This window comes from Dermacentor albipictus, chromosome 10 (assembly GCF_038994185.2).
Source record: "Dermacentor albipictus isolate Rhodes 1998 colony chromosome 10, USDA_Dalb.pri_finalv2, whole genome shotgun sequence".
Lineage (NCBI taxonomy): Eukaryota > Metazoa > Arthropoda > Arachnida > Ixodida > Ixodidae > Dermacentor > Dermacentor albipictus.
Window position 1 is genome coordinate 16,383,976 of NC_091830.1, and position 23,675 is coordinate 16,407,650.

Below are 23,675 nucleotides of genomic sequence, written 5' to 3' on the forward strand. Positions count from 1 at the left end.
GGGGGAGGCGCTGTAAAAAGTCGGTTATTTCTTATTTAGCAAACATGCACCTATGCATATTAGGAAATTTTCTAACAGCGCCCTCTGGCATTACATCGAAGGTCGACCCACAAGGTATTATTCGGCATTTATGTCTCCAATGATAATGTAGGGCTTTTGAAGGTGTACGATTGAGCTTTCAAATTCTACTTTGAAAAGATGATAGCTGAGCAGGGTGTATGAAGGAGTAATTGTCAACAGCTTACCAAAAAGCACCACTCTGATTGCAACTACCTCAAGGGGCGTTTGAAGCCGTAAATGCTGGCAGGCGACACCCTCATCAACTATTATGGCGACACCGCCCCATGAGGCGAAAGCGTTGCTATGGTCTTTGCGGTAACTAACCATGTTGGCTTGCCATCTTAGTTTATAAGCAGAGTCGATTGCTTATGTCAGACGTTTTGCGACAACAAATGGGGATATCGTGCGAACAGACTTGCTTTCATGTTGACTGTGTATAACAAGGCACTTGGGAAATGTGTCTTTGGGTTTCATGAAGAAGTTGAATGTCTCTTCGGTGCACCTCCTCTTCAGGGAGCAATCAGGGAGTGGGCGGAAACTTGGACCGTAACAAATGGGGATATCGTGCGAACAGTCTTGCTTTCATGTTGACTATGTATTACAAGGTACGTGGTAAATAAGTCTTTGGGTTTAATGAAGAAGCTGAATGTTTCTTCGGTGCACCGCCTCTTCGGGGAGCAATCAGGGAGTGGGGGAAACTTCAAACCATATGTCGCATCGCTGTATTCGGTAGGAATGCTCGCTGTCCACCTTGGAGCTCAACGTCGGGACGTCACAGGAGCAGAAATATTATATTCTGCATACGCCAGCTGTACGTAGCTACTATTACCAAATAATACCTAATATAACCTAACCTACTATATCCTAATTGAACCTAACCTAATATAAAATACCCAAGGTTGGATAACTACACCAGGTTAACCCTTGCCGCCCAGAGATTCGAATGTGAGAAGTGATAAGAAGACAGGAAAGAAGAAACAGCGAGAGAGAAAGCAAAAGAATCAATAAGGGTACAGTGAAAGGCGACTGCCGATTTCCTCCAGGTGGGTCAGTCTGGAGGTTGTGCGCATGTGAAGAGGAGGGCGAAAAGGTGCGTTGCCTCTGCCGAGGGGCCCTAAAGGTACACATGGCATCGGCTCAACTCCCAGGATCCTACTTTCCCCAGCCACGGCTAAGATGTGCATGACTACAAGCGGGATGGTCCAACCCTCGTGTGTTCGGGTACATAGTGCCGTAACATACTAAACGCCGGCTGACGCAGACGCCCCTGCGGGTATGAAAATACCTTAGCTGGATATCGGTTAAAAGCAAAAAGATAGGTAGCTATAAGAACAGAAGGTGGGCTTTGGTAACTGGCATGTATTTTAGGTTACAACATAGTAAGACAAGATCTAACCGAAAATATTAAGCGCAAGTAGCAAAAAAAGGCACTTCAGCAGCTTTCGCCTTGTAGCATCCGGAAAATGCTTTCACAGGCGCCATTAAAATGAAGATTGATTGATGACGAGCAAACCGAGAACAAGGTAAAAGCAGGAGCCAGCGTTTCAACGAGTGGACTGAAAAAGTGAAAAACACACATCCATTCGTCGAAACGTTGGCTCCCGCTTTTACCGTGTTCTCGTTCTGCTCAGTCTTGAATTTCCATCTCCCGCCTTCCCAGTGTTCTCACAAGATTGATTGATGTAACGCATAGCGGAAACTGGTTTGATTGCACGTAGTTGAATTTCCTTCAACATCTTTATAAGATACAAATAGAACAATATCTTCGAGGAAGACTTCATCTACAATATATGTTTACAAACTACGCCTACCTTCTGCTGAACTACGAGCAGGAAACATATTGCACATCTACGTAAATGCGGTACAAACAGTTTGCGAATACGTATAGACGCTATCGAAAATATACCAAGTGTCAATAAGTGCGTGTATTTACGGAAAAGGCAACATCAGTTTTCCTATGCCCTCGGAAGCTTCTTTTCCCAAACGACTAACTTTCCGCAGACATCTCTATTCATGAAAGAGCTTCGCAACAAGCTCTGACGAAGAGATAAGGAAGCACAATTACTGAAGGCTGGAATATTTTCCCAGTCTTGGCCTGTATGACCATATATCTAGCAAGACATTTAGCGAGCAATCCGTTCATTGCGATCATCCAACTTAGTCTCGCAGTATTGACGCAAACTGATCGTCATAGTTATCCTCTAAGTGCTTCCGGCGGATGTTCTTTAGTTTAAAGCAGTTTCTTCAATTAGACGAATTGCATAAACCACGTGTGTATAATTAGTACACCGAAAATGCGACACGTAGTGTCTTCCATGGCCACCTCTCTGTCTAATTCCAAAAGGTTCAATGGAAACCAAACTTCAAGTGCTTCTTTATGAACAAAACTGTGTTACGCACATCAAGCACTCGTCGTGTGCCACCAAAAATATTTCTTGGTAGTCTAGAAAGTCTAATGGTGCTTTATGAGAAAGCCTAGAGAACTTCCATTAAAGATTGTCATAGACAATGCAACAAAATAAAAGAAGATTCTCCGTCGCAAGCATTCTGCTTACTATAAGTGACAAAACGTTCTCTCGTTAAGACGGCAGTGACTTTGTCGTAAGAGCGATCCATCAGATTAATGACAGAAATTGCTGACGCTACAAGTTTGTTGCGACAACATGACGACAGCTCAGATTACGCAGTTTTTACGGCTGAGTTTTAAGATGCCTCCGTTTCGACAACTCTACATAAAAAGGCGCAATACATTCCTGTCGCCAGCAAAAAAAAAAAAAATGGTTCTGCTGCGTTTCGCGACTACGATGCCCAAAAACAACATGTAACCCTGTACTTTTTGTCCTTTAATATCTGCAGAGTTTCACAAAAGAACCCAGCGCTTAGATGCATGTGCGCCACATTAGACAAACGGCGCAATTCTTGAGGCCATCTGCCTAAATAAAGCACGTGAACCTCATGTAGCTTTTAAAGTACATTACCCTCTATGAATAAAACAATTTACGAGAAGTGCACATGCCAATAACAGATCATGCAAATTTATATTTATATGACCCAATGCTCGATGAGCTGCGTAGACGTTTAGGTCATTTTATAACAATGAAATGGAAAGAAAAGAAAAAGTCATGACATCAACATCTACAAGCCATTAGACGCAGGTCTATGTACCACTGGAGATGATAAATTGGAAGAACCTTTTTACACGGAGAGAATATGCGCACTTAATCCAACACTTCTATTCTGGGTTAAGTTTCCTGGACTACAGGCTTTGGCTTAACAGGAATTTCATTCTCCATTTTGTTTCCCACATTTCTATTTGTAACCCCGCAGTGCAGGTACCTTTCTCCTTCCTCTCGGCAAAGAGAACATCCTTCCCCAGAGTAAGGGATACATTCGCAGTGGTAAGAAGAAAACTTCTCTGTTTTGCCACATGCCCTACTGACAGGCATCATGTCGCCATAATTAAGCCACTCTTCTTATCGCTTTCGAATCCAGGGTGTTCGGGATGTTCCCTCGGTTGTATTATATTTGATGTCTGCAACTGCAACAAAAGCTTTTACTTCATTTGCTAATTCCTCGCATTTCTGTAACAAGTGCAACTGCCTGTGGCATGCGCCTTTAGAGTGATTTTTTTTCGAGATCATTCTCTTGTTACCACTTGACGTTCATGTAGGCCTGACAATATTTTAATACTAGGGATCGCCTTACTACGCCCGTCTTCTGCATATTCGTTGCGTTCACTTTCGCGTGCCGCACACATCAACAATGGGTACGGGCTTCGATGTAAGTAAAATGAGAGGCATTACAAATTCGAAATGACACAGTCAGAGGCCTCGATGCTCATTTTATCGTTCCTATTCAAGGAGCGAGAGCGGCTCACCGAGGGGGAAAGACATTGATTACAGGACGTATTCACCGAAGGACCGAAGCAAGAAAACCGAAGCGTTAAAGAAAAGGGGGACGCGAAGCGGCTCTCTCTCGTAGCAGAGACACGTGACAGCAGATAAAGGAAACATCCGGGCATTTGAGAAGGGGGGGACCGAATGGCCGGGCGGAAATTAAGAGCTTTGTTCGCACGGAAAACCGAAGCACGCATAATCACAGGGCCATGGCGCAGAACACAAGGCGTTGCCAGGGGCAACATCTCTTGTTCCGTGAACTTATTACGAGATTTGTATTACGATTTGTCGTCCGCGCGATGCGTTGACACGGGCACTGGAACTCGGACCAAGAAGCAAATGGATATTCCCGAATACGCGGGTCGTTAAGATTCCTGGCCCAGAAGAGCATTGAACGTACTTGGTCCAAAATAGCCTGACGGCTGCGTACGAACCGCATTGTGGGACACAATGGCACTGAGAACTTCGAATATGGATAAATAACTGCACATTAGCAGGTGATTTTCACAATGAATGCTTTCACCGAGAAAGTACTAAACACCCCATTCGAGAAAAGTGCGTATAATCGAAAACACAGCACTTTCCGTTTGGCCTTTGTTATTGAGAAAGCCTCATCGCCCTTTCAATTCCAAGTTGAAGATGCCAAAGACAATAAATTTCTTGCCATTCGCGATCAATAGCGAGAACAACAAGAGACAACTGGAGGGGCTCGACCTTTAGAAGCAACAATATGAAGTCAACAGAAGATTAAGCCAAGTAAATTGCAGGTGAAAAAATTTTTATTTTAAGGGAAATGTACGATTAATGGGACAATGGCCGCATTTGCAATCACTTCATATATTTCAGAGAAACAAGTGAAAAAAAAAGAAAGTACGGTCTTACGCGCCCTAACCCCACTCTGATCATGAAACCCGCCGTAGTGGAGGACGCGGGAATAATTTTGACTACCTGGGGTTCTTCACGGGGCACGAAAATCTAAGTACACGCGGGTGTTTTCGCATTTCGCGCCCATTGAAATTAAGATAACTAAGTGACTTTGGGGGTTTCACGTGCCAAAAACCACGATATGATTATGTGTCCTGCCGTAGTTTGAGACTCCAGATTAATTTTGAAGACGTGGGATTCTGTAACGTGCTTACTACGCACGGTACACGATCGTTTTTGCATTCTGCCCTCACCAACATGGCGCCGTGGTGGCCGGGATTGCACCCGCGACGTCGAGCTTATCAACCTAGTGTCACAGCCAGCAAGCTCGTGTTCTATACGAGCGTACAGATCAATGAATGTAGAATAAACCACAGGTGCCACAATTTCATACTGCCAGAGGCGTCATTATCAAATGATTGCGTCACTTATGACACTGGAAACGGAAGCCCGTCAGGTTAGTAAGTTCTTGATGAGGGCTAGTTGGTTCATGCTCAGAATTGAGGTGAAGAAGTTTATTTGGCAGTCAGCGCTTTTCTGTGGTCTTTGTTTCCTTGTGTCCTCGTCTTTTTCGCGCTGTTTCACCTCAGTTCTCGTCAGGTTGTACGTTGAAGACGTAGTTATCACCAGTGTTCGATACGCATGAATTAAGCAGGAACATTACAGTTATTTGAAATACATCTAGAGCTTAATTAATGACTACATCCGAGGCATTAGAATGGCTGCCACTTCCAGGCTCTCGTTATTCATACATGAGATTCAACTGAAGCACAATGAATAGTTCAGGAGATATAGAGAAATTAAAGAAATAGGCAAGAACACAGAACAATAGTTTTTACATACACGCAAATGCGCTCTAGAATCTGTAAAAACACACCCAAGCACGAAACAGCGGCTAATATTTTTTTTTTATTTACACAGTACTGCAGGCCAGTAATTTGGCCCTAGCAGGAGGGGCTACAGAGGGTACATACAATGTAACGAAGATCAACAACAACAAAAATCAAGAGAACACGAAGACCGTAGCAATGTTCAACCATTGAAGTTCACAATGTGAGACTCGAGTACCTTCATAAAGTCGGCAGATTCAAAAATCTTTTGGGGCGAAGAATTACATTCAGACACTGTTCGGGGGAAAAAAGCGGACTTGTGTGCGTGCGTCGGTTCTAGCGAAAATTGGCGGTGTTCTAATCGCAGTCAGTGCTTCTTCTCAAGCTAGTCGCAAAGGAATTTGCCATATACCTGGTGCGAATCGTAAGCATCAGGGCCGCAGAGAAGTTGCCATGTACCGCCTCTTTTCCTATTTAGCCCGCTTCCCGGAATACCAGAGTGAATATTAAGCCGAGTGAGACCCGACGTGTCGTCAACCCGCGGTCCTCCTCATAATGAGGCACTCGACGCAATTCTCGTGCTGCCTGTTGGTTGCCCCGTTGTATGTGTTCGCATCTGCGTTGCTTCACCAAAAGTGCAGATAAGCACGAAACATTCTTTTGTTCACTGCGCGAGAGGTGGCATTCATAACAACCTTCATTACGTGAGGTCTAGAGTCTGAAAAAGAAAAAAAAAAGAAGTATCGCGCATGGTCGGGAACGATCGCGACCAGACGAGATACTTCTTTTTTTTTTCTTTTTCCGCGAAGAGAATTAGGCAGACAACGACCAGGATAATGAGGGAAAAAATGTCGTGAATGTGACCTGTGTTGTGAACGAGATTACCGTACAAGGGGGGGGGGGAGGGGGCGGAGGTAACCTTTTTAATAATTTCGTCATCTTGGTCGGAGTCGGCTTACGTATTCGGGTAGAAAACTTCACGGGTCCCACGTACGAGCTAGGAAGGACTTGCAACAATAATTACGCATCATGCCGAGGCTCAAGACAGGCTAACCTTTCCCAGACTTTGGATCTGGGATCCTTTCGTCAAAACAAAAGCAAGATGGGCTTCGTCTGCTGTAGAAAGAAACTCGCTGACGCAACGTTAAGACATGAGAGTATAGTTCATAGCTGGAGGCCTTTGTCCTAATGATGCCGGTAAGAACGAGGACGAGAGGAGAATTGCAGGTTGTACAAGGAATCACAATCTACCGCCGGATAAGTTACAAGAGAACCTCGTGAGGAAAACAAATGTAGAAATAGCAAGGGCTAGCCAAGGTACGCCAAGATGGCTTTGCAGCGTGGTACATCTCAGGAAAAGGCTAGGAGAGATAAGGAGATAAAGCACGGAGCGTCAGGGTAGGTATATGACGGGCCCGTTAATTACACACACATGCAAGACAGAAATCAGTTACATTCCTGACATCCCCCCCGCCCCTTGTCTTTTTACCTCATATTGGGAAACAAGAGTAGAACACTCAACTAGATAGAGATATAGCATTTTCTCAAAAATATACTTAGCCGGCTCACCGATTTCTTTTAGATTTCGTTCTTCTGTGTGTAACGTTAATGCTTTAGAGACACTTGTTATCCTCCTTGTTAAATTTGTTAAACTTATTAGCGGGCACTATATACTTCTGTTAAATGGTAAGGTGTTCTCAAAAGTGAACCAGACGCTGAATTGGTATACTTCGTTTTTTTTTTTCTACTACTACATCCATGATCACCGATAATGCCTATTCCTCTCCGCACTTCGGTGTTCAGGTCCTTGCTCATTGCCAAAAATGCAAGGTTTCTGGCAGCCCATTACCGCATCGTTAATTTTATGATGTATTTCGAAATCGTGATCACAAAATCAATGAAGGATACAATCAGCGCTGTCGGGAGGCATGTGCGCTTAAATTTGCTACGAGAAATTTCCTGGTTACGCATCAGGCTATTTTGAGGTGTATTTTCTTTGACGACGGAAGCAAAATTCGATCGTCGGGCCTATATACTTCGAAAATACACCTGCGTTGTCAATTTGTTGAGCTGGTGTAAAACATCGGCGCCTCTGGAATCCATGGCGCGCTGATTTATCGATCAATCAGTCAATCGGTCAATCAATCGCGTTTAATTCTCGAAGCTACAAAAGGAGATTAGTCGATGTGTACGCTGAAGCACCCGTGTTTCTGTGAGAAGGAATGTACCGGAAGCTCTAAAAAATTCTTAACATGTCCAATTGTTCATTGTGCACTGAAATCTGTGTAAGTTAGATTTTTTCGTATATTACAGTACGCACACTACCGAGGCCACATTCAACACTGAGTAGATAGATAGATAGATAGATAGATAGATAGATAGATAGATAGATAGATAGATAGATAGATAGATAGATAGATAGATAGATAGATAGATAGATAGATAGATAGATAGATAGATAGATAGATAGATAGATAGATAGATAGATAGATAGATAGATAGATAGATAGATAGATAGATAGATAGATAGATAGATAGATAGATAGATAGAAAGACGGACGGACGGACAGACAGACAGACAGACAGACAGACAGACAGACAGACAGACAGACAGACAGACAGACGGACGGACAGACGGACGGACGGACGGACAGACAGACAGACAGACAGACAGACAGACAGACAGACAGACAGACGGACGGACGGACGGACGGACGGACGGACGGACGGACAGACAGACAGACAGACAGACAGACAGACAGACAGACAGACAGACAGACAGACAGAGACAGACAGACAGACACAGACAGACAGACAGACACAGAGAGACAGACAGACAGACAGACAGACAGACAGACAGACAGACAGACAGACAGACAGACAGACAGACACAGACAGAGACAGACAGACAGACACAGACAGAGACAGACACAGACAGACAGACACAGACAGACACAGACAGACAGACACAGACAGACACAGACAGACAGACAGACAGACACAGACAGACAGACAGACAGACAGACAGACAGACAGACACAGACAGACAGACAGACAGACAGACAGACAGACACAGACAGACAGACACAGACAGACAGACAGACAGACAAACAGATAGATAGATAGATAGATAGATAGATAGATAGATAGATAGATAGATAGATAGATAGATAGATAGATAGATAGATAGATAGATAGATAGATAGATAGATAGATAGATAGATAGATAGATAGATAGATAGATAGATAGACAGACAGACAGACAGACAGACAGATAGATAGATAGATAGATAGATAGATAGATAGATAGATAGATAGATAGATAGATAGATAGATAGATAGATAGATAGATAGATAGATAGTACAAGACAGACCGATTTTGTTGAAGGTTCAGGTGGAGAGGTTGGAAGTCCTGCTCATCCATTTCACTCTTGCATGGGCTCAGGCCCACTTTGAGTAACAAACATTTATAAAAAAAGCGCTGACAATTATAAAAAGTTGACGTAAAGGAATTTAACACGCCATTGCTGCTCCACCATTGCGGCTGCCTCACAGGATCTCTTGATCTGACCTTCACCGCCCCCACCTTGAGTCGCTTGTGTAACAAGCCGAGAGCTAGCAAGTGGTTTAACTTAAAGAATTGAGCTGTAGCACTCCTGTCAATCTCTCTTCTTGCCTTTCTTTTCATCGTTGTTTTGTGTTTTTGTTTTAGTCTTTGATTTCCGTCCTCAATTGTGAAATCCTTTAGTTGAGCCCTGATCGTCATTTTACATAATCTTTCTTTCTTCTTCTTTTTTTATGCCCCCCTTTTCTTGCCCACTGTGTAGGTTACCAAACCAGACCGGTCAATCCCCACGCCTTTCCTCTCCTTGTTTTTTCTTTATCTGCCCAACAATTAGTGACCTGCTAAAAAACCTGCATCCCTACGTAAAACACAGGGCTGTTCCAAACAAAACGAAGTCTGCTTGCTCAAGTCTTACCTGGCATAACAGCAGCCCATGACGTCATGAAATTTCGTACAGTTCCATAGCAAGCTCACCCGCAGGTGCACGTCGCATTGGACAAGCGTGAACGATTCGCAGCTGGCTGATGGGAATCGAAGCACAACACCCCTTCCGGAAACACGCGGAAGACCACATCCAAATCACCGCACTCAAGCCGGCACGCGCGCTTCAACAGCAACACGGTATTGAAATCACAGCGTATGTACGTCGCTGACACCAGAGACCCGCCATTGGTGGCCCTTGGGCCTCATTAAGCGGTCAAGAAGCAGCGCCATCTCGCGGATAGAAGCTACACCCCGGAAAATGACTCATCCGTCCGGACGGGCTGTAGAACCGGCCGACGCATACACGGAAGGTGGAACAAAACCGAGCGGCCCGAATAAACGAGGAGATAACGCGCGTATCGGCGAAGAAGACAAGCAACAGTCGAGCCCCCAGGTTGCGTCACGTTTTCGAAGGAACGAACGTCGGCGGGCAACGGGGAGGCGCCAGGTGTGTGGGTGTCACGATCCGTCTGCCTCGCGTATACGTGCACTCGTCTACGGCACACAGCTGTGCAGCGCGTATTTACACGGCGTCTGGGACGGCGAGGGGGGGGGGGGGGAGGGGTTTGAGAGTGCGAAATGAAATAACGCAAGCACACAGGCGAATCCGTTGTGTCCGCCGCGGGGATCGTGGATCGAGCCAGCTTTCAGAACAAACGAGAAGCGGTCGGCCATCGCGATTGAATTTGACACGGACGTACGCGTCCTGTCACGAGGACGCGGCACCGAAGGCAGGCGTGTCATATGCGGCGATTGTCCCCAATGTCGAGCGTTTCAAGAATTGTCGCGGCACGCGTAGGCAAACAAGCAAAATGAACGGAGGCCCTGAAGTTTAATTTAGTTGTCACGTTCGACGTAGCAAGACATTGCCACTGACGGACTAGGAAAGGCGCCGTGGAGTGGGTGGCTGCGGATTAACCTCGGCCGCCTACGGTACGCGTTGGATGGATGTTCTTGCACTCCGACCCAATAGGAATGGGCCTGCTGCGACCGGAGATCGAAACCGTGGCCTCTGGATCGGCACCAACAAAAAGTTGCAGCCACTAGGTACTACGCCAAGTAATGCAGCCCACCACCATATGTCGTCATAAAAGCGCATTTTGTAAAAGATCCACCGAAATTTCGGCTTGCCTGGCAACTAGCGCTTAATACAACGGGTACCGCAGTTCTTGAGAATGTGTAGTGTTAAAAAATGCCCCGCATAATTTTTTAGCGGGCATAAAGTACGCGAAAAGAATCACCCGATCCACGCGAACTTTGAATATTTGCACGGGCACGGGTATGAGAGAGCAGTCGTAACGCTGATCGCTGTTACTCTACATGCAGTGTTGCTCTTGGATTGCAGAGGGCGCAGCACCTGACGCCTAAACAAATGCACGCGATGACCTGGCGTGATGAAATGCTTCCGCATAGATATAGGACAAGGGCAACAGCTATATTATAAATTTGTTCTCCACAAATAAAACAGTAAAAAGGCAAAAGTTCCTTCTGATGTCTTCTTGTGGAGAAAAATGGCGAACGTTTGATTTGGGAAAGCGTCTAACCTGCACAACATTATGCCATAAAAAGGGAGCCTTCCCCAAAGCCTAAAAAGGCCCGCAAAATGAGTACGACATGCGTAGAGAAAACAAACCGCACGGTTAAATAACAAAAATGCTTTAAAATAATGATAAGCCACCATTAAAGGGATTTGATTCTTTAAGCGTTATACAGAAATAATATATATCCTCTTTTCGCTATCAAACTAGTTGACTTGTCATCTAATCAAGAAGGAAGTCCATGAGATATTGTGCAACAGTTTACATTCGCCAAAATCACATCCCAAGCTCATTCGTAGAAAAAAACAATCAATCAATCATTTTATTTCCGTCTATGTCAAGAAAGAGACAAGGCAGCGGTGGATTAAGAGAAATAGATGAGGACAGCGATGGTGGCATTTCTGAGAAGTTCCGCAGCCCTGGTTAATATCGAGCTTCGTGATTCTCCGAAAGGTTCTCATAGGTAACTCGACCTGCTTAATTATGCAACGACACGTACCCATTGTTTAAAGCCGACAAAGCGCGTGGTAAAGCAAGTGAAGCCCTAAGAGAGGAATTCGTGCATGTGGCGTCGTACAATAGATCCCCTCTCATTTCAATCGCATTAATCAACCTTGTCCCGCAGTGTATAAACCGGTCGTCGTTTCCAACAAACATACGACACTCCCATCAGTAGTGTGGTTGTGAACATTCTCTTTGAAGTTGCGATCAACACTTCACGGAATTTTGAATACACCGGCTCAGTCAAACTAGAGAGAGACAAATTATGCGCTGACAATTGCATTAAAGTACACGTGCCTCTGATTCTTGTAATTCCAGATATAATTAGATTCCACACTTCGATCCTGTGACAATACATTGAGTGTCGCTTCGTTCGCACGTGCACATCGAAACTACGGTGGCTCATTTTGGGTGGAACGGTGTCACATAATGTAAACAAAGCTGGATGAAGTACGCACCGTGGACCAACACTTGCACCCATGGTGTCTACATTTACCGCCTTCATTTACAGTATGCGGCACCATTACAGCAGACGTGAACCCTTACTAAGTAGTTCAGATATGCGAACCCCCGTATTGTCAAACAATTCTCGACCGGAAGCTCTTCCTTCACTTCATGATGTTGATGAAGATTTATTGGCATCCCCTTTAAAACGTGGCCTTCACAAATCATCAGCTAGCCTGCTCGATTTTATCGGTATACTGCACTGTACAGATCTCCGTAACCTTTCTTTATTCATAGCCTTCCTTCTTTTGGGGGGGGGAGGGGGGGGGGGAGAGGATGTGCTGAGTGGTCTCGAATTTTCGTCGCAGCATTCACATTGCTCATCTTGTGAATATTTGCTTCGGTATGTTCGTGTCTTTAAATAATCATCTCGAGCTTCAATAGCAGCAAGGCACTGCCATTTGTGTTATCGTACATATTTTGCCTTCTAAATTGCTTCCTTTCTTTCTTGTAAATATCCGCGGTGGTTCTTGTTCCGTTTTTTTTTCACTCTTCGCATTCCATTCCCAGTCCCGGTCTCTGCTTCTGTCGCGTTACTTCTGAAGACCCCTGGTTGTCTATGTAGGCTTTCAGTTACCATGTATTTGATTGCCAACTTTCTCGACCTCTTCCTCCTTTCTGCGTCCACGCCATTCAGGTACATTTACTTGTAGACTTCAGCCACCCATTTTTTTTAACCCTGTTCCTAAGTATTTCTTCAAAACTAATTTTGGCATTGCGTTTCTCTCACGGCACTGCACTACCTCATTCGTGCTTTTAGCGTGGGCTCCCAAAGACAACCAGCCTACTGATATTTGGTTAACTTCAAAACCCGACAAGATATCCGATTCTAAGCACAGAATGGAATTTTCAAATGTCAGCGCTGGCACCATTACTCCTTTCCAGATTTCACGCACCACCTCATACTTATTTGGGGCCCCAAAGTGTTTGATGTTGCATTTATGTCGCTTGACTGTAGGTATGACTTGCTGCCTAATTGACAGGATGTAATTACTAATATTTTCATTAAAGACCATAACTGTGTCATCTGGAAACATCAGCCCGGGACATTCTGTTGCATCATTTATCCATTACGCATGTGTGATAAATCAAACCCTAATTCGCTGTTTTGCAGTCCTCTTTCTATGCCCTTAACATAAAGCGTGAACAACAACCGAGACAGAGAACTTCCTTGATTTAGTCCTTGGAGAATTTCTGCCACTCCTTTACATTTCCAGCCTTCCCATACAATTTGTACAGCGCTGTCTATATGTATATTACTCAGCAGCTGCATGATATTCTCATCTATGGCTTCATGCTTGAGAATATCACGTAACAGTTCCCTGTCTACGTTTTCATAGGCTCCTTTAATATCTAGAAATGCTATAGATCGAAGCATATTCTGAGCTACAGATATCTTTATGCACTGATTCAGCTACAAACACATTATGCTCTAAGCGTCTGCCTGGTCTGAACCAATTTCGTAGTGCCTCCAGTACATCATTTTTTTCCCCTCGTTTTGGAAGTTCACATTTTATGGCTTGCATTGTCATTCTGTATATCAACGACATTACTGTAACTGACCTCTACGAGCTCATCTTATCATTTTTACCTTTGCCTTTGTAGGTAAGTCCCCCTCCCTTTCCCGCCGTCCAACCAGAATTTCCTTAGTTCTAATCACTTGTTCTATGGTAGGAGTGTCATGCTCTTTGGACCGAGGCTTTTCTTTAGCTTTACTGGTATTTTATCAGGTCCTGCGGCCTTGTTATTAGGGACATTTTCTGTTTGTCTGAGCAAACGTTTTCTACACTAAATTTTCATCTCTCAGGCTTCTCTTTTGCTGCTGGATCTGTCTGAGTCTGAACTACGCTTTCTTTCATGCAGAAGTTATCCCCAATAATATCGCTGGTGTACTGCAACGCTAAGAAGGTGTCACCGTCTTCATTCCTGATGGCCGTTTGAGAATATTTATTTGGAACACCGAGTGCTCTTACACAGTTTCAAAGTCTTACTGGTGCCCCTTCGTCTCCTTGACGAATGCGTTCGCTTGAGCATTTAATTTTCTCGTCCAACGAGCTCACTCACCAGCGTTTTATCTTCTCGGTATTGGCTCCATTCACTCACCGAGTTGGGCACAGTGCCGCCTCTCGGCTGAATAAGACATTATGCTTCCCGAGAATCGCCGTGGGGTGCCAGTGAAGCGCAGTAACCACTTTTGTCGACGTGCGGCACTGCCATTCACTTTTTTTAGTGGAGGCGGAGTGCTCAGCGCAGGAAACATTCTAGCACACGGGAGTTGCAGTCGCTCTCTAAGGCATGTCGATTTAAGGAATTTCATAATAACGCTGGCATCATTTTGTCGGCTATTCACACATGTGGACACTGTCCAAGCCTTCTTGTAACCCAGAATGATCTTGAAGCTAGGTAATCTAATAGGTTGGTGCGGAGGTTCCTTCCTCAAATGCCTTCCACTTGTGTATTGTAGCAAACCGGAGGTGCATCTTGTTGCGTGTGGTCTTTCCTTCCCGATTCTTTGCATACTGGGACGTAAATAAAGGAAAAAGAAGCTATGAAGGTCTTCGTAATTGAGAGTGAACGAGGTGTTAGGGTGACAAGTAAAGGTTACTCCGGCTGAATTCTCCTAACAAATGTTTTCGTCCAAATGTTGCACAAGAACGATTTGTGTCACCTACAAATTTTTGATGACGCACTGCGAATTTTGGGGGATGATGATTCAGTGACATTTCCTATAACGAGTTCACTGTAATGCTTGTGTAATGTGTAATGCTATGTTTCTGGGAATTATAGTAGATATATTAGTGTGTCTGGCATAAAACAGGAATTAGAATGGGAACGCCTTGAAGTAAAAAGAAGAAAGCTAGGGCGTAAATTTTTTGGTAACATATATTACGATAAGATTGCTATTCCTAGGGAGAAGTACATTTTTCATCCACACTACTGATCCGAGAGGGTTGATCATAACCATGAAGTGCGTGAATTCAGGTCAAGAACCGATATGTTCAAGATGTCGTTTTTTCCTCACACTGTTCGAGAATGGAATGCTTTATCTTCATTTCTTGTTAATATTACCGACAATGAAGTGTTTGCATTGTCATTGTGACTGCCCTCGTAATATTTTTTTTTCTTTTGTGCAACCCCCCCCCCCTGTAATTTTTTATTTACCCACAGCGCCACTGTGGCGCTGTGGGTAAATAAATAAAAAAATACAAGGCGTCAGTCCTCCAAGAAGAACGGGCTAAATTCAGCACGCACATATCTGTGGGTGTGCCAAGATAAACAACCCGAAGCCCTGAAGCGCTTGTATTTATCTTTCAGTGTTCGTGCACGATGTCTCTAAAGTCGCGCTGCCGCTACAACAAACTCGATTCTTAGTTATCCAATTTAGCCCCAGCAAGCCAAAGCAGAAAGCATTGTTTTCCCGAAGATGCATCTCTCGTATAAGCACATAGATCCTTTCTGCTTTGCGTACGCAAACCGAAAACTTACACTTGGCGTTGGCTTTTACAATATCGATTACAACATGAACCACGTTCCGAGGCAAGTATAGTGAACTTGTCGCGTAACCACTGCAATAATTTCATAGTCAGAGTGAAGGATGAATGCGAAAAAGAGCACGTCCTCTGCACGTAGCAGGTCGAGCACATGCTGACTGAAAAGAAAACCTGCTCTTAAGGAAGTTTCAAGATGAATAATTTTTGCAGCGATCACAGGAAACAGGAAAACAAGGAAGCAAATGCTACAAACGTAGCCGCTCAAGAAATAGATTCGTGCTAGCGTTGAAACACCATAGCGCTCGCAACCTTGACGAGGAAAAGGGACGTGGACATTGAGCAGGGCGTGACGAACTTTGTAGGCATATGGAGGACAGCTGCCAGTTGGACAGAGGTGAAATAAGGCGTAATTGAAAGAACAAGGCTGTTAGTAACCGAAAACAGAGATTGCCCTGTGGCGTACTTTAGATTTCAGTTTTCAATTTGGGAAGTCAAAACAACAGATGTTCCATATCGCTTGTGTTATTTCTGTAGGATGCCGGCCTAATTTGAGACTCTAATGTTTTCTTAACCGCTTTGCTTCCTTTTTTTTTATTTAAACCAACCATTTCGCTATATAAAGCTGATATATTTTATACGAAAAAATATATTGATCAGGCTTCAGGCAGGGCTGGTCCTGACACCTGAAGCCACCTAGGCCTGGAGATGTACAACCGACTACCATGGAACTTGTTTGTCCTAAGTGTCCAGTTCGAGGCTTTGCTGGCGGACACTCATAACTATCTCTGGCTGTGCGGTGGCGCTCGGGATATTAAGGCAAACGACGCCCAGGCAGACTAACGTCGAGCCTAACGTTCAACAGGACTACAGCAGTTGGACAACCGACAGCAAATGCGCGAACTCATTGCTGCAGTACCTGCATCACACAGGGCTGCATGCGTGTACTTGACGTCAGTCTTTCGTTCACTTATTGAACGCCATATGTCTTGCAGCAGCTACCCTGTATAAAAATAAACGGAAATATTTTCTTCTGGTGGTCTACAGTCTTCTAGAACCAGCCAACATTATCAAAGAAGCTGTACGTCAGTAAAAATATTGAATTGAATTCTGGCGTCTTACGTGCTAAAACCACTATTTGAATATGAGGCACGCCATAGTGGCGCACCTGGGATTAATTTTGACTGCAAGGGGATACTTAACGTGCCCCCCAATGCACGGGACACGGGTGTTTTTGCATTTGGCCCCCACCAAATGCGGTCGCCGCGGGTGGGATTAGATCTTACGACCTCGTGCTTAGCATCGCAATATCATAGCCGCTATGCCACCGTGATGGGTGGAAAGAGAATGACATTTAATTTTCTCATCCACTAGTTATTTTGCTTTCAAATAGAACGTTTAGGTCACTGAAGAACAATCTTTATAGACCAGGGCAATTACCTCCACGAGGCTTCAACTGTCCCCGATGCATTGTGACAGGAGCGCCAGCATCGCCATCTGGAACCACTGTTTGAAAAACCAATTCGCCATGATGGCCTCCAAGCATGCTGCGAGACTATTGGCATAGATAGGTTATTTCAATTTCATAATCTTCTATGAGCGTAGGTGTTACAGGCATCATAGCAGCTGCATCGCTTTTACACCGTACATGTGGAAAAAAGTTTTGCCAAGCGATGTACAATGAGATTGCTGCGAGGAATTGTGACGTAATCAACTCATCAGCGTGTGTGGTTGCGACAGATGATGATGATGATGATAATGAGGTGGAGGAGGAGGAGGAGGAAGAGGATATCCTGGTATGCATTGCAAGCTGCACGACATAATAAATTGAGGACGTTAAGATTGAGTACGAAGTGCGTGATTTGCGATCAGCTTCAACAGATTTATTGAGATATTATGCGGGCGTGAAATGCTGGACGTAGCAATGCGCCACCGTTTCACCACGAACAATACAGTCGGTCTTCTGCGAGTCCGATCCGTCGAGCGCACAGATTTTGTTAGCGACCGTTGATGTAAGAATGTTGACATAATGAGCAAAATGTCGTCACAGAAACGGATTCGTTCTTAAAGTTCTAAAGGTTCTTCAAGTTCTTAAACTTAGAACTAGTTCTTAAAGAAATGTCCAGATAAATGAAGTTGTGATCATCTACCAAGTGAAGCTGAAAAAGCAGATGTTTTGGAGCCCCTAAGGGCTCCTTGGAGGCCGCACGATTCCGAAACGTCTGGGCTTTTGTACTCCTCCTTTGTCATCGGCCTCTCCCTTGTAGGGTAGCCAGCCTGCTTCCCTACAGATGGGAAGTTACACATTGGTCAATAAACCTAGCAGGATATGTATTGACCAGTTACCCTCACCACAAAGATTCACGTACTACGTGTTCACGCGTGCGGTAGATACGATACGTCACGCCTGCAAGGCCATGTGTGGTGGTGCTGGTGACACTCCCAGGGTTAGTTCTTGTAGACAGGCGTAAATACCCCAGAAAGTGAACGCGAAACCAGCGCCGCGGTAGCTCAACTGTTCAGAGCACCATATGCGCATTGCGAAAACGTGAGTTCGTATTCCGTCTGCGGCCGGTTGTTTTTTCTTTCACTCACTTTGATTTCATTTATTATTCATTTATTTAATTCAATTAAGAGCTACAAATAGTTTCCCCTGTGCTGTCCTTGGTGTTATAGTTTGTTGGCTCCTGATAATTTCACTAATATATATATAAATAGACCACGCGACCGGCTTCCCATAGTTCACATAGACTTTTTTTCTATTTTGACATTCCTGTGCGAACGCATAAAGTAAACGCGAAAAGCTGCATGTGTGGGTGCGTGACATATAACGGGTTTTCTTCTACTATTCTTGAGAATAATAATTTGCCCGAGGCTAGCTTCTAAGTTGTCTAGTTGTTTCTAAGAACACTGCACGCGTAATAGCTTATGTTTTTCTATAGCAACAATGGCCAAATTTCAGGAGAGGAGAAAACTCAACCGAAAAATTCAACATTTTCAATCTGTCCTGGAGCTATCTGTGCTATATGATGTTTAAGGACGCAGGGAAAGTGGTGAAACTGAACCTCCGGGACAAATAACCATAACAGCACCAAAAAAAAAGTTATCAAACTCTGACGGCGTAACTAAACATTCCATCTTATCTACCATGCTACAGTAATACCTAACGTAACCCGTTTTTATTGTCTCCTGCAAAATGAATAACTTGTTTCGCCTCGCTACGCAATCGCCACTTCCTCATAACAAGCGCAGCAAGCTAGACACAGCAAAAGTCATTTGGAGCCCTTCCTTCGCTCGAACGGCGGGTGAGGGAGTGACCGTTTGTGATTGTTATCGCATCCGGAAGTCAGTTCGTTACACATCGGTCGATTACTCATCCACGTGCCTCTCGAATCGGCCGCCTTATTATGGCGGCGGCCGACTCTGCACCGCTGTCCTGCCATTTGTTTCCTAACAATGGTAACGTTAACACTACTGCAAAGCAAAAGAAACCTCGCTGCCGACGTTCGCTGTTTACGACAGTTACGCTCAACATGTTGCCTTGGTGAATGCTCCATCAATGCTCCATCAATGCAGTTCTGCCAATGTGTGTGGTGCCAACGCGCATCTTGATATCAAGATCGTAAACACACACACACACACACACACACGCACACACACACACACACACACACACACACACACACACACATACACACACACACACACACACACACACACAGTAAGTGAAAAAGAAACGCGGATGCCGCGCAGCTTGCACAGCGATTTTCGTTAACTAAGTTACTTCAGATTCTTGTGCAACTGTGTGTTTTCCATGGGAGCGATGCCAAAGGTTGCCACATGCCCCCCGCCCCCGAAGTTGCTGTGAATGAAGCCTTTCACGAGGAAAATAGTGGACGCCAGCAGGAAGGCACTTATTTGGACTGCACTTGCTGATTCCTAGCTTAGAGTTTGGCCACGTCGCAGATCGCTTTCAAGATACGGCGCCCGCACGGCCGCGCCTTGAGGAGCTGCCACCGAAAAAGAATGCCCCCCCCCACCCCCCACTCGACCCCTCTCTCGCCTCACCACCGCGTCTCGCGCGCGACAGGAGACGGCGCGCTTACGGCCCGCCTTCCTTGCTCGCACACGCGAAACTGAGCCGTGTTCGCCGGCTCACTCTCATACCCTTTCACTCGCACATACAGCATACGTCATTAAAACTTCTTTCTGGGCGAGTTGGTGCATACTTGACATGAAAACTGTTTACAGCGCAAACACATGCAACCACAAAGTATAAGGGAATAATGATAAAATAATAACAAAATAGATAATAATAAAATAATAATAAAAGTTAGTTGACAGTCAGCGCTTGTGTCCTGTCCCTTATACCTTGTGGTTGCATGTGTTTGCGCTGTAAACAGTTTTTATGACAAATACAGCATACGGCGCGCGGCGACGACTTTATCGGCCTTGGACTTTATGCAGAACATCACGGCGACGGCGACGGCAGAAATGCGCCTGCAGTGTTCATGCGATTGCTATCGCAATAAAAAATCAGCCCATACCACGCAGGTTTACCATAGATCTTTGATCTTGTTTTGAACAGTACAGTGTCCTCCGCGTTATCGAACAATCCCTATCTTGGAAGCTCTTCCTCCTCCCGACGGATTTGAGCACACTCCTGCACTGAAGAAGACACTAGCCTCTCAAGAATTGTCGGGGAGTTTCAATTTCTGTCGACAAGCGGCGCTACCATCCGCTTTATTTTCTTGATGGAGAGAAAGTTGACTTCTATGGAGATCATATCTACACATCGAGAGAGCTTACGACAACGCAGACAGGAAATTTCTATGGAATATTCTCGAAGCACGAACGCATATAGCTGACAATTTAGAGGAGCGGTTGGGGTAGTTGTCTAGGGACAACCGAGTACACGTCGAATGGGAAGGCCGGAAATGCAATGGAGTTGTGGAAGTCGACTGAGCACTCGATCAAACAAGTCCTCTGTCTACATTGTTCTCGCTTTATGTGTAGGGCCCAGAAATATTTCCTGCAAAGCAGGAAATGAGGTTTTGACAGATCTTACATCCAAAATTGACATGAGATACCAGAGAAGGCCCCTTGGTTTACTCATGTGATAGTGCTACTTGTGGACAATGCAAGGAATTTACAGAAAGTTGAGGACATAAGTGACAGTAGATTCACAAATGTAGCCCTTAAGTTTAGCACATAATATATTTAGCAAATAATTAGGTTTTAACGGAGACAACTACTGATGCTGTATCAATCTAACACGAAGTCGTAACCACAGTCAAGTAATATATAGATACCTGGAGTTACGCATAAACGAAGAAAAATCCTACTCAAGCGTCCACCAAAATAATCTAAAAATGAAAGTGAAGCGGAATGCAGCACTAATGAAACAGAACACTTTGTACCTGCAATACATATGAGGTGGAGAGAGCAATTTGCAATAGTGCAATGGTGTCAGCGCAAACTTTCACGGATGCGACTCCGTGCTATAATTCAGAAATCTCGTTGGGGTTGGAGATAAACGAGAGTGCGGTGGGACGACTGGCCTTGCGGCGACACAAGGTGACACAGTGCAAGGTGACATAGGTTGGGCTTCTTCTGAAGGCCGAGAAGCGGCGGGCAAGATCAGTTTTGAAAAAAGGCTAAGAAACATGGTATGAGAACAAGTGGCCAGCTAGAGTGCCCACCTACTTGCACCTCAAGAGCATGCACATGGAATGCAGGAACAGGACCAGAAGGTTGGCAACCAATGACAGGGTAACTGAAAATGTAAATAGAGAACGAGTTGTCGTCAAAAGAAAAGGAGAGAAACAGAGGCAGTAAACGGCATGCAAAGGATAAAAACAAAAAAAAACACGGAGGCAACGAACAGCAAGACAGAAATGAAGTGGGAAAATCTGTATGAAAACTGAAAGGGGAGGGCTTTGCTATTTAAGGCTCAAGCTGTCTGCCTAAAGACAACAACATATCGGAGTGAATATGTGCCACAGGTTGGGGCATGTGGGTGCTGCAAGAAAAAGCCCGGAAGTGACTCGGCACGTTGTAATGAAATGCTAAGATACTGGCCCGGATTGACCCATAGAGAATGTCCACCTTTCAGACGCGTTCGAATTCAAAGAATATGGAAATAATAACTGCTCAGCAGTATAAATAACTAAGAAACGGTTAGAGTATAGGTGGAAGAAACGCAGGGAAGGTATTGATAAAACCGGGGTCATTGCAAGCGTAGGTAATGGATAGTATAGTGATAGAAGTCTTAAATACGGAAGATAAGAGCGAGATCGAATAGGCAAGTGGATAGCTAACGATATATGGAGTAAAACCCGTTTAAGTGAAGCAGGCTAGACGACTATTTGTACCCGCCGCGTTTTAAAGGGGATGCCAATAATAACAATCATCATTGAATCAAGGTCGAGTGCGAGTGGAGGAACATTTCGGGATACAGAGGTTAGTTTACACGGCGGTCTACTGTAAATAATAGGATGTGGCTGCTGCTGTTGATGATGATGACGATGATAATAATAGGAGTACGTGCGAAAAATGAACCAAGAAAGCCTTCCTCCTAGTGACATGCATCCGCTGTCAAGCCGTGAGGACGTCAAAATACTTGAAAAGTAAAGTCACGGAGCAAAAAGAATGACAATGGTATTCTCAAACGAAACTCGACTCGAAGCTGCAACTGGAGACGAACACAGCACCTACCCTAGACTAGAGGAGACGCTACGCTTTTCAAGAATTTCCCGTGGGATTCAACGAAGTACATTGACCAACTCTTCCAAGGAATGGCATGGCTATCAAGTTTTTGTTGTTGTTGTTTTAGTCGAGGTGACATACTTGAGTGGAGGAACGTTTCAGAATACGCGGGTAAGAGATATACTGGAGGCTCGAGATTTCTATCAACCACGAAGGCAGCACACATTCAAACTAAGGAAATCGTATAGCGGATATTACCAGCTCTTTTTAGTTAAACGCAGCGTACTGAAGGCACTGGGCAGTGGGCATGGTGCTGGTGTGCTGGTGCAAGAGAAGAAGACGACGAGGAGTGCTGGCTTCCCGTCAGGATATAGCGACGACCTGTTTAGGCCTAGCGCTACAACCTGTAACTAGTGCTGCTAGGCGAACACACCCGTTGCAGTGTAATTATTATTGTAAATAGAAACGACAGTGCAGAAAGGGACAGCATGCCAGTGGCGGGAATCAAGCCCACATTATTCAGCATCATGACGCGTGCGACGCACAGTCGTTGCTCTAAGCAGATGCCGTTCCTCCGGCGACTTTATTTCTGGGGTAGTTTTTTTTTTTACAGCGAAAGCTGTATATGACTAACCTCCCGTCGTTCTTTCGGCGTCCGTCAACAGTAAAAAACATCATGTTTGCCGATCCTGGTGATGGTGCAGAAAGGGTCCAAGCTCAATGGCACATACCCCGGTGGGCTCAGGAACCTGTAACGCGCCCTTGAACTATTCTTGCCGCACGTGTGACCCAAAGGTCCCAGGCACACGGGTAAGAACAAATGTTTTTGTTCTCCATGAACCAAACTATCATCCTCAATGGCTGATACCCCGTAAGCTGCATAAAATGCAATGGCTCATAGCCTCGTAAGACAGAGGCTACAAGCATTTAGCAAAGTAAAGCGAACAGTGCTTAACCTTTTGAGACACTGTCTACACAATTGTGCACAGCAGGATAGGGCATCAATAGCAAAAGCACTGATGAAAGTAATGATATTTAAAATGGTTGTAATACTTCTTGAAACACTTACTATTGGAACTTTGCTGCAATTTGGAATAATGTGCAGAATGTTTTAGCAAAATTAGTGGGAAGGTCGACGGCTGGATGTTTTTACACTTTGTCAGTAAGTTATATGTAGT

General features: G+C 44.7%; 1 protein-coding gene across 1 annotated transcript in view; it reads right to left on the reverse strand.

Annotated features, from left to right (window-relative positions):
* LOC135911496 (eye-specific diacylglycerol kinase-like) overlaps positions 1-10,068 on the reverse strand; it is a 655,226-nt gene extending 645,158 nt beyond the window's left edge. The window contains exon 1 of the mRNA XM_065443827.2: positions 9,691-10,068. Coding sequence (XP_065299899.1) covers positions 9,691-9,710 — 20 coding nt within the window. The 5' untranslated portion in view covers positions 9,711-10,068. The remainder of the gene's footprint in view (positions 1-9,690) is intronic.
* Between the last annotated feature and the right edge of the window lie 13,607 nt (positions 10,069-23,675).